Source organism: Medicago sativa, chromosome 4 (genome assembly GCF_051527215.1).
Source record: "Medicago sativa cultivar Bolivia chromosome 4, Bolivia_mono, whole genome shotgun sequence".
Taxonomy (NCBI): Eukaryota; Viridiplantae; Streptophyta; class Magnoliopsida; order Fabales; family Fabaceae; genus Medicago; species Medicago sativa.
This window is the reverse complement of record NC_140752.1, coordinates 15,471,535-15,486,640: the sequence shown is the minus strand read 5'-3', so window position 1 is coordinate 15,486,640 and position 15,106 is coordinate 15,471,535. Positions and strand designations below refer to the sequence as shown.

The 15,106-nt window shown below is 36.9% G+C and overlaps 1 protein-coding gene across 1 annotated transcript; it reads right to left on the bottom strand.

The window, feature by feature from the left end:
• Positions 1–10,686: 10,686 nt before the first annotated feature.
• Positions 10,687–11,520, bottom strand: LOC146926673 (uncharacterized). The gene has a single exon (XM_085706949.1). It carries the CDS (start codon positions 11,518–11,520, stop codon positions 10,687–10,689), a length of 834 nt encoding a protein of 277 aa, XP_085563075.1.
• Positions 11,521–15,106: the final 3,586 nt, after the last annotated feature.

The following is a 15,106-nucleotide window of genomic DNA, read 5'->3' as shown; positions in this document are numbered from 1 at the left end:
AGCCTCAGGAGTTAATCTCTGCTCAAACACACCGAGTACTCACATGTTGTATACCGTCAAAACTTAACTAATATGCTCCACAATTAAGTGATAATGCAGTCACGTTTAAGAATAAGAAAAAAAAATCAAATTCAGGGGGCATTTTGCACATAAGTGCAAAACTTCAGGGGGGTATTTGCAAAACGTCATGTTGACTAACTGAAGAATTTGACGGAGGGGGTAAATTGATTAACGTTGTGCAATTTCAGGGGGGTAATTGAAGTTTTGTTAATTTTAGGGGGGTAATTGACGAAACTTACAATTTCAGTGGGGTAATTGCCTATTTACTCGAAGAAAAAAAAATCAATTTTTAATTATTATTTTACTTAAAAATATCATTTGTCCCTGCACTTTCAGCATTTTTTGATATTAGTCCCTGCACTTTGGTATTGGTTTCTGAACTTTTTTTTTTCTCTTAAAAAAACTTTCAATGAAATTATGTTTTAATTATTGTTTTGTTCATTATTTTTATTGAGAATAATCATAAAAAAATAAAATCAAAAAAATATTTTTAAAAAAAATTAAGCTTTAATTGTATCACATTGCAGATGAAAATTGTATCGTATTAACATCGTGACAATAGATAAAAATTAACAAATTAGATGGAAATTAAATTGCACGTTGGCAATACATGTAATTGTACTTTAAAAGTCAAGCAGGCAACGTAGGCCTTTAATTCTCAAAATGCACCAAAAAGATAGTAATTTGGCAACATAGGCCTTTCTATCTCAAAATAAACCAAAATGCACCAAATAGATAGTAAGTTGGCAACATAAGCCTCAAATTCTCAAAATGCACAAAAAATATAATGAGATATTTATCTGCAAATTAATCAGATAAAGTTTGTGAAAGCATACTTCAGCATATATTCATTAGGAATTTAACAGTAAAAATTACATAACACATTAAAACCCACTAAACATAAGAATTTGTTAGAACCGTATGGAAAAACAGGACTCATACTTTTGCTTGCCAATTTTTATCAAGAAGAATGTTTGTTGATTTGACATCTCTGTGGAGAAATTCTTGGCGCAGCTGCTTCATGAAGATACTCCAAGCCCCTTGCAGCTCCTAATGCGATTGTAACACGAGTTGGCCAATCCATATTTTTGCCAAAAATTCCATCTGTGGAGAATTAGGGGTGGGCATGGTTCGGTTAACCTAAAAAACCGAACCGAACCGAACCGAAATTTTGAAATGGTTCGGGAAAACCGAACCGAACCGTTTCAGGTATGGAGCTAACCGAACTGAACCAAAGTTATGGTTCGGTTAACCGTTTTCTTGCCTATGAACCGAACCGAACCGAACCGAACTAAAACCAATATTTTGAACCGAAATGTATTTTTTTCTTATCCTTTTGTGAATTTAATTGTGTTTTTTATCCTTTTTTTTATCCAAAATGCAAAATATTTTTTAAGAATATAATTTTTTTATTTACTGTCTACTGATTCTGAAACAAAAATTGATGAGGCAATGGAAGCTTGTCCTGTCAACTATACATTTCGTAAAAATGCACAAAAATTCAAAGGACCATTGTTGCGTGATCATTTATTTGTTATGAGCCTTTCGTATCCCGTGACAATTTCATTTCTACTAGTACTTGATAATGATTAATGTTAAGGACAAAATGATTCTCCTTGAACTGCAATGTCCAAAGTAAAAGGTTGCATGATACATCAAATGAACCAATGGTTGAGAGATCCAAAGTTGATTACCAAAGTTTAGTTTTTGCATGATACATTCAATCTAAAAACAAGTTTAGTGATCACAAGCATTTTTTGTTCCAATAAGGTGTTTTGCATAAAATAAGTTGTTTTGAATAAGTTATTTTTTTTTAAAATAAGCTGTTTTGAATAAGCTGTTTTTTAAAAATAAGTTGTTTTCATAAAATAAGTTGTTTTTAAAATAAGCTATTTCAAGTAAGTAGTTTTTTTGGAAAGATCCAACAAAGAGTTCAAGTGGTTTCCTTAAAATAAAATAAAAAAGTTCAAGTGGTTTGGTTCGGTTCAAACGGTTCGGTTCGGTTCAAGATGGTTCGGTTATGGTTCAAGAACTGTTAATAAATTAACGGTTCGGTTCGTGAACCATTATAATGGTTCGGTTCGGTTCAGTTCGCGCGGTTCAGTTCGGATCATGGTTCTTTTTGCCCACCCCTAAGAATGTTTGTTGAAATTGAACATGAGTATCTCAGTGAAGAACTTGGAAGTAGTAATCCTGAATCCTGATGACTCTGACAACGAGAAGGGACCTAAAGATGACATTTTTAGGATGGAGGAGTTGACATTTTTAATGATCCTGATAATTAAAAATTGAAAGTTTTAGTGTGCCACGTGGCGTGTCATGATTGGGCCATGTGGCACACCGTTAGTTTTGGTTTTTTTTTTTAACGGAAAGTTAACTGATGGACTAAAGTCAAAAGTTTTACAAAGTGCAAGGACCAATGCCAAACAAAAAAAAACGTAGGGACCAATGGCAAAACTGGGCAAAAGTGCAGGGACTAAACACACATTTAAGCCTAAAATTTATCTATTCAATTACACAACAATAATTTATATGTTTTGGTACAACTTTTAAGGACGATAATACTAATAAACTTACTCCCTCCGTTTCAAAATATAAGCAAAATTCACTTTTTAGGTTCATTCATTTAACGATGTATGTGATCCATATTATGAACCACATACATCGTTAAATGAATGAATCTAAAAAGTGAATTTTGCTTATATTTTGAAACGGAGGGAGTATATGCTACAGTAGATCTTTTCTTATCTCAAATTAAGTTATACTCCCTCCATTCCTTTTTAATTGTCACTTTTAGAGAAAAAATTTGTTCCTATTTAACTGTCACTTTCAAAGTTCAATGCAACATTGAATGTTGTTTTACCAATACTACCCTTAGATATTTATTACGGAGAGAGTAACATATGAAATGAAATATTAAATTAATAAGGTCATTATAGCAAAAGTAAAAACAATTGTATCAAAAAAAGCAACATTTATCGATTGTCTTGATTTGTGTAAAATGTCAAAAAGTGACAGTTAAAAAGGAACAAAGGTAGTATTAGTGCTATGAACCTTACTTTCTTTGTAGGTACTTGCAATCATGTTCATCTTTCCTAAGTGTTTGTTTCTTTTCTGGATGAAGTTGTTAGAGAGAAACACAAATTTATAATTATTTTCCTTTTTTAGTATTTTTCCCTTCTATATTGCTTTATCTACATATAATAATGTAATACTCAATTAACTGTCTAGTGGTATATGTCCTTGATGTTGTTGTTTTCTACGTTGTATCTTAATTGAGTTAAGGTCGGAGTAAGGACTAAAGCCACTTACCTTGTGAAAGCGAATCATGCGTGCTTTCTAATAACTCATTAGGGTTAGTCTGGTCGTGTTGATTTAGAATCTTTGAGTGCGTTCATCTCCATATCTCAAGTTCAATTCTCTTTGGTGTCAATTTTGGTGGGCTAGTTTGGCTTCTTTAAAAAAAAAATTGATATTTGTACGACTATTTTGGGACAACTCTTTCATGCTCACATTGTATTATTACTCTCTCTTTTCATCATTCTCTCTCTTTTTGTTCCAAAAGTTATTCCAAAAAATGGGAGTAAACCCGCATTTGAGTCCCTAAAAGTGTCACTCTCTATCAGACCAGTACCGGGATAAATTTAATGAATCAAAAACTCCACCAATGTAAGTTATGTTAGTCAAATGCATCCATAACGTCAACTTGGTGTTGGCGGTGTTGATGTGTCTGTTACACTTGCCACTTCAACAGCATTGTTGGCCTTCCACGCTGGTAGGGACTTAATTGCATTGGATAATAAACATTGCAACACATGCATAATCAAAGACCAGCTCTAGCTCACGAAAGTACTTTAAGTATATCTGTCGCGTCATTTTTCGGAGATCAAGGCTATTTGATTAGCTTTTGACTCAAGTGATTATTTCACGACTGAACATTTAATTTTTTAAGAAAAGGGGAAAAAAGTTCAAACTACCCCATATTTTGAAAAGATTTTGGGTTCGGGGGTTAGTTACATAAAGGGAAGGTGTTAGCACCCTTTATGTCCGTAGTACTCTACGGGAACCTCTTGGTTTTATTTAATTAATGTGCTATAACTTACTTGCTTTGAAAAAAAAATGGAGTTTGAAAAGATAAAAGAAAGGAGACCTAGTTTATCTACATTTTATTGATTTGGAAGGACGAGTGTCCTCTGCCTACGTACCCGTGAGGGATCAAAACCTCGTAGTTCGGGGTAGAAATTGACGTTTGATTGGTTGAGTGTTTTTTTATTAGTTTTGAAAAAGGTTTTAAAATGAAAAAAGCCAAATGGCAAAATGAATTTGTTTGTATTTTTTATATTAAAGAAAAATGACTTAAAATATAATTAAATTGATTGAAGTTTGATTAAGGAAAGAAAATAAAAAAGGACGTCACTTGATTTAAGATCAAGGTTTATTTAAGAAAATATTTTTGTGATTTTGTTATTTGCATGTTTTTGTTGTTTTTTGAATGATTGGACTAAAAGTAAACTAACGGAGCAGAAAAGTAAAGCGTAGGTACCTTATGGTGGCGTTGGACCACCACGAGGACCTTTAACCTAGTCTAGCAACATAAAAAGAAAGGCATACACACACGCACGCACACATGCACCTAAACTATTACAAAAAAACCTATTAATACATTCTACAGTCTGCGGGAAAAATAAATGACGGAAAAAAAAAAAATTATTTACATTAAAACCTAATTTACATTCTAATATCCTTGCTATAAAATACAAACTAAATTAACATATGAAATACTGAAACGAAATGATTAAAATGCATGAATTATTTACATTCGAGCCTAACCCACAATCTAAATATCAGAAAATGAATAATGATAATTAAAATGCTAATAATAAAAATGGAATGTAACGAATGAAAATAGAATGACCTAAGACGCAGCAAAATTAAAATAGCGAAAAAATGCATGAGAGTTAAGCAAGATATAATAAAAAAAATGAAATATGCATGCATGGGGTGTTAACAGTCACAAAGGGGGTGTAGGAATTGAAAAGGAAGCAAACTGGGCTTAGAGGGAAGGTTGGGCGTTGGGCTTGAAGGATTGGCTTAGACCGGTTCGGTTCAGGGAGAACCGAACCGGTTTGAATGCATATATAAGCCAAAGGCCGGTTTTTTCCTCTTCATTTCAACAATTGTTTCTCTCTCTCTCTCTTCTTTCCCCAATTCACTCGGTTCTCTCTCTCTCTGTCTGGTTTCTTCTTCTCTGCAAGAAATTGCTCTTGACTTCTCTCTACGCTATATTCTTTCTTTTCCTTTATTCAATTTAAACCTAAAATCCCAAAGAAAACAAAACTATAAGCCTAAATCTACAGCGAACACAAAAAAAAGTATACCTTTGGACTTCTGTTCGTGAATCCGATTCGATTTGGAACCAGTTTAATTGCGCCTTGCTGATGTTTGAGTTGTTGCTTCTGAACTGTGCGGATTCTGGTTCGATGGGTGATTGTACGGATCGGTTTGGACTTTGCGTGACTGGATTCGGCGGTGAGAAGACGGCTTCGCGTACGGGTCTGTGCGAATGGTTTGACTTGTCGACGGTATTGCTGGGTCAATTTGTTGACTTCGGCTCCGTCATCGTTTGAATTGGCTGAACTCTTCGTGAATGGGGTTCGATTGGGTTTATGGAGAGTTCGGTTTGTTTGATTTTATGGCTATGTCGTGATTGTGCGTTGAGACTTGTACGATTTGTTTTGAGGATAGTGGTTTATGATTTGGAATTTGTGACGATTTGATTTGATGTTGGGAAGGATTGACGGCTGATGTTGTAATTGCTGTGACTAGTGCTGCAGATTGGTTGTTGATTTGGAGAATGTATTTGATGAGTTCGTGATTCTTGTATCATGCGTGTGACGAATTGGTTGCAGGTTTTCTGGTTTGTGTTATGCGTGTGATGAATTGGTTGCAGGTTTTTTGGTGTTGAAATTTGGCCCCCCTTTGTGTGTGTTTGCAGGTGTTATTTATAGCATCAGGGTTGTGCTGAAAATGTGCTTGAATTGGGGAAGGGGGAACACATTTCTGTTCCAGGATTTGTTGCAGATGAAACTGAACCGGATTGGGATGGATGAACGCGTTCCTTGTTCCTTGGCTTGTGAACTGGATTGGTATGGCTTGAGTTGTGTGACAGCCTGTGTTTGGATTTGGACCAGCTTGGACTTATCGGATAATAAAATAAAACATGAAAAACAAAAAAGGACAAACGTGTATTTTTGGATTTTTATGGGACATTTAAAATAATAAAAAGAATATATAAAAAAAGAAAGACTCAAAATAATGGAAAACAAAGATGAGATAAAGAAAAAAAAAAGTTTAAAAAGTGAAATTAATTAAAAGAATTTAAATAAAAGATGGAAATTAGAAGTTAAAATAAAATTGAGAGATGAGGGTCCGACCTGGAACCAAACATGAGGTATTTTAAAATACCTCTCTGCCGAATTTTTTATTGAAAAGTCAGAGACTGATCAGGGTCAGGTGACACGTGTCGGTGTATGAATGTAGGATCCTTAGGTCAAAAATTGGGGTATGACAGATGCCCCTATTTAAGTTTCTTCGTCCGGAGATTTGAAGATGGAATCTTTGATTTGACGGACCGAAGAGACTTAAATATAAAAGTACACCAATTTTTGACCTAAGATATCGTGAAATGCTCATGATGCGAGTATGAATGTAGGACGACAAATATGACTTGACTGAGACGAGAAACAACAACGAGGTACCCAAATTCGTTGAAGAAAAGGGATCCGACTCTGCTAGAGGGAATGTAGTTTCACTGGGGAAAATGATTGTCTACTACCGTATTGACAGTTGTATGAAGACAAAACTTTTTAGCGACATTTCTTGAACGATAGACTGGGGACGAAACTTTTGAAATTGACTTGATTAATGACATCACTTGAACAGTTACGCTGGGGATGACACTTTTTGAAATTGAAATTGATTAGTGACATCACTAGAACAGATAAACTGGGGATGGCACCATTGAAATTGAAATTAGTGGCATCACTGGAGCTGCTAACGCTGGGGATGACGCTTTTTTGAAATTGAAATTGATTAGTGACATCACTAGAACAGATAAACTGGGGATGACACCATTGAAATTGAAATTAGTGGCATCACTGGAGCAGCTAACGCTGGGGATGACACCATTGAAATTGAAATTGATTAGTGACATCACTGGAACAACTAACGCTGGGGATGACACTTTTGAAATTGACTTGATTCAAAAGTATTTGCAGGGTATCAACCTGACTTAAAGACATTTGGCAGGATATTAACCCGACTCTAAAGGTATTCTGCAAGCTATTCGCTTGACACAATGAAGGAAAAGGTGTTTGCAAGCTATTCGCTTGACACACAGATAACAAAAGATATTGGCAGGTGATTAACCCGAACCAACAAGCATAAAAGATATTGGCAGACGATTAACCCGGACCAACAAGCATAAAAGATATTGGCATGTGATTAACCCGGACCAACAAGCATAAAAGATATTGGCAGGTGATTAACCCGGTCCAAAAGGCACAAAAGATATTGGCAGGTGATTAACCCGGACCAACAAGCATAAAAGATATTGGCAGGTGATTAACCCGGTCCAACAGGCATAATAGATATTGGCAGGTGATTAACCCGGACCAACAAGCATAAAAGATATTGGCAGGTGATTAACCCAGACCAACAAGCATAAAAGATATTGGCAGGTGATTAACCTGGACCAAATGGTAAGTGAAGACCGAATTGAAGGGATACGACCAACCAAGACTATGGGTGACTGATGCAACCATGTATGAATGATGTGGTGGATATGTTGCGTGTAAATGAAAGTGCATGACTGTATAAATGTGTGAAAGTATTAGTGTATGAATGTATGATTGTATGAATGTATGAGTGAATGTATGAATGTATGAATGTGACTTGTATGACTGTATAAACTGTATATGACGGGTAACTCGGTGAAACGAGACAAGACAGGTAGGATGGGAATTGGACTGACATCGCAGTACAAACACTCGGCACAAGGTAGCAACCGATGAATAGCAACTGATGAATCTTGAGGAGAAAGCCCATTGTCGTACCAAAAGTTTGGAAGAAGTCGCCTTTTGTGAACCGGTGTAGAGTGTACTTCTATCGGCATGCTTCAGCGGTCATGTTTTTTGTTTTTTTTCTTTTGAAAATCCCTAACTTTTGCCTGGACCGCCCTTTCGGGTTTTCAGTCCATCAAGACGCTCTCTATTGCCTAAGCCGCCCTTTCGGGTTTTCAACTTAGCGAGCTTTATTTTTTTTTTGTATTTTTTTTTTGTATTTTTTTTTTTTGGACTGTAAAAGCATCTTGCTCGAATCAGAGGTCCTCTCCACATTGCTTAGACACGTTTCTCTTTCGGAATGTAACCGTTCTCGAGGCGGATGTTGATGTACGCTTCAACTACTCACAAGTTCAAATGGAGAATGTTTGTTGTTCACACTTTTCAAAAGATGTAAAAAAAGTTTTGTGTTTTGAAAATTTTGCTTCAAGTATTGCCATCAAAAATAGAAGAAATTTTGCAAACAGAATAAATGAGAGTTCCAAGTAAATGGCACGGGCTCAAATTTGATGAATTGAGTGGTGGCCTACCAATGGCGTGGCTCCACGGATCTTTGAAAATTTTTGGAAAATGGTAAATATATGGGAAGGGTACATTGAACACAATAACCGTTATACTCCCTGACAACTTTGAATGCCCCAGTTCCGAATCTTTGATCAGCAGATGCTTCGAATTGGAGGTTTTTTGACGACTAGATGCCCCAAGAGGAATGTGCTGGCTGATGCAGTTACTTGTCATGATCCTTAACTTTTGCATAGATCGCCCTTTTCGGGTTTCAACCTATCAGGATAATTATATCTTTTTTTTTGTCTCTAATTTTTGCCTGGACCGCCCTTTCGGGTTTTCAGTCCACCGAGACGCTCATTTTTGCCTAAGCCGCATTTTGTGATTTGCGACTCATCGAGCTTTTATTTTTTGACAGAGTATTTCTTGACTGCACCAGCGTTCATAGGACGTGTCAGTTTGTCACCATCCATAAATGCGAAAGTCATTGCACACGAGCCTTCATAGTTAGGCATCCACCTTTGCCACCGGAGTCTGGTTGAAAAGTAGTACAAAGTTCCCTTCTTGAAATTCATGGGGACGAACCTTTTTGTTAGAAGCTTGTTTCAAACTTCTTTTGATATATTTGTACAAGGTCGTCATGCATTTAAATTCGATCAAGCTTGGACTTTAGCAGAACTCCTATTGACGGGACTTCGACCTCCACAGGAAGCATGACCTCCATGTTGCATATTAGGGAAGGAGGGGGGTTGCCCCTGTTGAAATGTGTACTGAAGTACGATATCTGAGCAAAGCGAATGGTAGTACCCCGGGCCAGTCTTTGTAACCGAATGTCATCTTCTGGACAATCTCCTTGATATTATGTTTGCAGCTTCAATGGCTAAGATGCCCCAATATGTGAGTGATCTCGTCGGGAATCTCTTCATTCTCCTTTTTCAGCTTCAGATACAAGGAACTCAAAGTTGGGAGAGACTACATGGTTAATGCGTTCAACGGGTTTATTAATGCATGATTTGATTATTGATATAAACATTATAATTATGCAGATATGTGGAAATGATTAAAAAAAAAAATTGGTTTTTTTGTATTACCATTTTTCCAGAATAAGCACAAAATAAAATCAAAGTCGGGATCAAAACGACATTTTTATTAATGATGGAAAATACATGAAGCGAAAAGCCCTAAACAAGTTCACTTCCGTCTCGGGTGGGACGAAAGGATTTTTTTTTTTTTTGAAAAACATAAAGCAACAAACAAACATATTAATTGAACAGATGAGTAATAGAAATAAACATCAGCAACTACCCGATTGCAGATTAAACATTTCATGTGTCAACCTTAGATACCAAGATCCGATAGCGGATTAACTTTCACATTCAAATTCAAACTCTTCGAAAGGTATAAGGTTTTTTCGGATCAACTTCTGAACTATCTTCTGCAATGCAAAACAGTGCTCGATATCATGACCTGGTGCCCCTTGATGGAAAGCACAAAAGAGATCCGGCCTGTACCGGGATGTCAATTTTGCTGGCACTGGAGGAGGTGCCTTAGTGTAGACCAAATTCTTTTCGAGTAATTTTGGAAACAACTCTGCATACTTCATGGGAATCGGATCAATCTGTTTCCTTGAAGCCTGTTGTCGAGGCTGTTGTTGACATTGTTGAAATTGGGGTTGATAACCCGGATTTTGAACAGCATTTATGAAAGGCATATCAACGACAGCAGGGTGATAAGCCAGATACTGTTGTTGAGGCTGACTTTCCACCACATTCATTTCTTGGTCTTCCTCCTCTGAACGGTCAGCGGGAACACCTTCTTTGACCAGACGTCCCTCTTGGACCCCTTCTTCAAGGCGCATTCCTATAATCATCATCTTTGCGAAGTTGTTGGGAGCACTTCCAACCATTTTCTCATAATAAAACTGATCTAGAGTCCTCAAGAAAATCTTGGTGAATTCTTCCTCTTCCAGAGGTGGACGGACTTGATCGGCAAAATCTCTCCATCACTGGGCATATGCTTTGAAAGATTCATTATCGTTCTGGGTCATGGCTTGTAGATCATCTCTGTCTGGGGCCAAGTACAAGTTGTAATTGTATCGTCGGACGAAGGCATCACCCAAATCAATGAAAGTTTTGACATCAGCACGACTTAGGCCCGTGTACCATTTCAAAGCAGCACCAGTCAAACTATCTTGAAAGCAGTAGATAAGAAGCTCATCATTGCCGGCTTGAGGGGACATCTTTCTGGCATACATTGTCAAATGGTCTTTAGGGCAAGTATTCCCTTTGTACTTCTCAAAATCAGGAACCTTGAATTTGGGTGGTATCATGACATTTGGTACCAAGCAGAGATCATAAGCACTCTCCCCAAACATTTCTTCCCCACGGAGAGCTTTCAATTCCAACCGTAATGCATCAAACTTCTCTCTCAGTTCTTCTACCTGGTTATATGCAACCACACTTCCTGGTTGATAGATGGGTTTATGAACCAAAGGAGCTGAGTAGGTCATAGCAGCTTGAGGGAGCAAAGGGCCTGATTGTTGCACAAAAGGAGTTTGAACCTTAGAAACAACAGGACAAAGTATTTCACTAGCACTTAAAGGTGTACTCCAGAGATATCCTTCCAGCATAGCATGTTGAGGAGTACTAGCAAACACTGTTGAAATCGGGGTAGTGGAAGCAACTGTCTGAGCTTGAGTACTGACAATAGGAAGAGATACTGGCCGACTCTGTGCAACCGTCATCAAAGATACAATTTTCTTCAAAATCTCATTTTCGGCCCGGAGGGTTGTCACCTCTTCACGAAGCTTGTGGTTCTCTTGTTTAAGATGATCCATTCTGATTTGCTCGAGTGTTGTAGATGCGAGTAGACTTGTAGAGAAAACGTCGGGCTACTTTGGAACGGGTTGACCCTTTTATGGAAAGACAAATTGTGTGAGACTCGGATTTGAAACTATGAAATGCAAAATGATGCATGATGTTATGCAAAAATAGACACATTTTTATTTATCGAAGGATTTGTCAAAGTAATTGTAAACATCATAAGGAACATTGTTTCATTTGATAATTGAAAATATTACAAACAGTTTCCTTTTTAAAAGCAAAAGCAAAGTTAAGGGAAAAGTCCTTAACAAAGCTAAAGTCTAATTAAGACTCTTGAAGTTGTATTTCTCAGTGTTCCTCTTTACAAGGTTTATACCTCTGATGTTTACAAGACGACTTATCTAAGTCCTTCGATGTTTTGATGAGGAAAAGTTTTTATGAATGTATGCATGTATGCATGATTATGCTAAAGAACTGTGAAAACATGGTGAGGTTTTTAGTTCCATAATGTTGGAGTTAAAGGTAACAACGCCATTTGGTAAGGACTATGATTTTCAAATGTACCTGTATCACGGGTTCTACCAAGGTTCCCAAAGTTTTCAACCACGTCCGAATATTTGTTAGGCGACGAGAGTACTCTCGTTCCAACAATATTCATCGGTAAGTCTCGTTTGGGTGTAGTATCGCGTGTCAACCAATACGAGAGTACTCTCGACTAGCCACCGCACTACGTCCTAAAAGGCCAAGATGGGTTAAAGGTGACTAAAAGTTCTCAACTTCGACGGTCACTTGAAAGTAACATGCCATACGCAAGTACTCACGACGACAAAAGTATACCTCCAAGATCCCTCCATTGAGTGGGTTATCACATGTACCAATACCGAAGAGTACTCTTGGCATGGAAACTATGATTATACCCGGTCCTATCTTAATTTCCCTCAAGTCCGGGTGTAGGACTTATCTCACCACTCACGTTAAAAGAAAGAAGAAAGAAGAAGGGGAGAATATACATACATGTATTTCCATCTTTTATTTTTTTGATTTTTTTTAAGCAAGTTATAGCACAAAAATTAAATAAGACCAAGTTAGGCTCAACCCTCTTAGGGGGGGTCCCCAGTGAAGTCGCCATTTCTGTCGCGTCATTTTTCGGAGATCAAGGCTATTTGATTAGCTTTTGACTCAAGTGATTATTTCACGACTGAACATTTAATTTTTTAAGAAAAGGGGAAAAAAGTTCAAACTACCCCATATTTTGAAAAGATTTTGGGTTCGGGGGTTAGTTACATAAAGGGAAGGTGTTAGCACCCTTTATGTCCGTAGTACTCTACGGGAACCTCTTGGTTTTATTTAATTAATGTGCTATAACTTACTTGCTTTGAAAAAAAAATGGAGTTTGAAAAGATAAAAGAAAGGAGACCTAGTTTATCTACATTTTATTGATTTGGAAGGACGAGTGTCCTCTGCCTACGTACCCGTGAGGGATCAAAACCTCGTAGTTCGGGGTAGAAATTGACGTTTGATTGGTTGAGTGTTTTTTTATTAGTTTTGAAAAAGGTTTTAAAATGAAAAAAGCCAAATGGCAAAATGAATTTGTTTGTATTTTTTATATTAAAGAAAAATGACTTAAAATATAATTAAATTGATTGAAGTTTGATTAAGGAAAGAAAATAAAAAAGGACGTCACTTGATTTAAGATCAAGGTTTATTTAAGAAAATATTTTTGTGATTTTGTTATTTGCATGTTTTTGTTGTTTTTTGAATGATTGGACTAAAAGTAAACTAACGGAGCAGAAAAGTAAAGCGTAGGTACCTTATGGTGGCGTTGGACCACCACGAGGACCTTTAACCTAGTCTAGCAACATAAAAAGAAAGGCATACACACACGCACGCACACATGCACCTAAACTATTACAAAAAAACCTATTAATACATTCTACAGTCTGCGGGAAAAATAAATGACGGAAAAAAAAAATAAATTATTTACATTAAAACCTAATTTACATTCTAATATCCTTGCTATAAAATACAAACTAAATTAACATATGAAATACTGAAACGAAATGATTAAAATGCATGAATTATTTACATTCGAGCCTAACCCACAATCTAAATATCAGAAAATGAATAATGATAATTAAAATGCTAATAATAAAAATGGAATGTAACGAATGAAAATAGAATGACCTAAGACGCAGCAAAATTAAAATAGCGAAAAAATGCATGAGAGTTAAGCAAGATATAATAAAAAAAAAAATGAAATATGCATGCAGGGGGGTGTTAACAGTCACAAAGGGGGTGTAGGAATTGAAAAGGAAGCAAACTGGGCTTAGAGGGAAGGTTGGGCGTTGGGCTTGAAGGATTGGCTTAGACCGGTTCGGTTCAGGGAGAACCGAACCGGTTTGAATGCATATATAAGCCAAGGCCGGTTTTTTCCTCTTCATTTCAACAATTGTTTCTCTCTCTCTCTTCTTTCCCCAATTCACTCGGTTCTCTCTCTCTCTCTCTGTCTGGTTTCTTCTTCTCTGCAAGAAATTGCTCTTGACTTCTCTCTACGCTATATTCTTTCTTTTCCTTTATTCAATTTAAACCTAAAATCCCAAAGAAAACAAGACTATAAGCCTAAATCTACAGCGAACACAAAAAAAAGTATACCTTTGGACTTCTGTTCGTGAATCCGATTCGATTTGGAACCAGTTTAATTGCGCCTTGCTGATGTTTGAGTTGTTGCTTCTGAACTGTGCGGCTTCCGGTTCGATGGGTGATTGTACGGATCGGTTTGGACTTTGCGTGACTGGATTCGGCGGTGAGAAGACGGCTTCGCGTACGGGTCTGTGCGAATGGTTTGACTTGTCGACGGTATTGCTGGGTCAGTTTGTTGACTTCGGCTCCGTCATCGTTTGAATTGGCTGAACTCTTCGTGAATGGGGTTCGATTGGGTTTATGGAGAGTTCGGTTTGTTTGATTTTATGGCTATGTCGTGATTGTGCGTTGAGACTTGTACGATTTGTTTTGAGGATAGTGGTTTATGATTTGGAATTTGTGACGATTTGATTTGATGTTGGGAAGGATTGACGGCTGATGTTGTAATTGCTGTGACTAGTGCTGCAGATTGGTTGTTGATTTGGAGAATGTATTTGATGAGTTCGTGATTCTTGTATCATGCGTGTGACGAATTGGTTGCAGGTTTTCTGGTTTGTGTTATGCGTGTGATGAATTGGTTGCAGGTTTTTTGGTGTTGAAATTTGGCCCCCCTTTGTGTGTGTTTGCAGGTGTTATTTATAGCATCAGGGTTGTGCTGAAAATGTGCTTGAATTGGGGAAGGGGGAACACATTTCTGTTCCAGGATTTGTTGCAGATGAAACTGAACCGGATTGGGATGGATGAACGCGTTCCTTGTTCCTTGGCTTGTGAACTGGATTGGTATGGCTTGAGTTGTGTGACAGCCTGTGTTTGGATTTGGACCAGCTTGGACTTATCGGATAATAAAATAAAACATGAAAAACAAAAAAGGACAAACGTGTATTTTTGGATTTTTATGGGACATTTAAAATAATAAAAAGAATATATAAAAAAAGAAAGACTCAAAATAATGGAAAACAA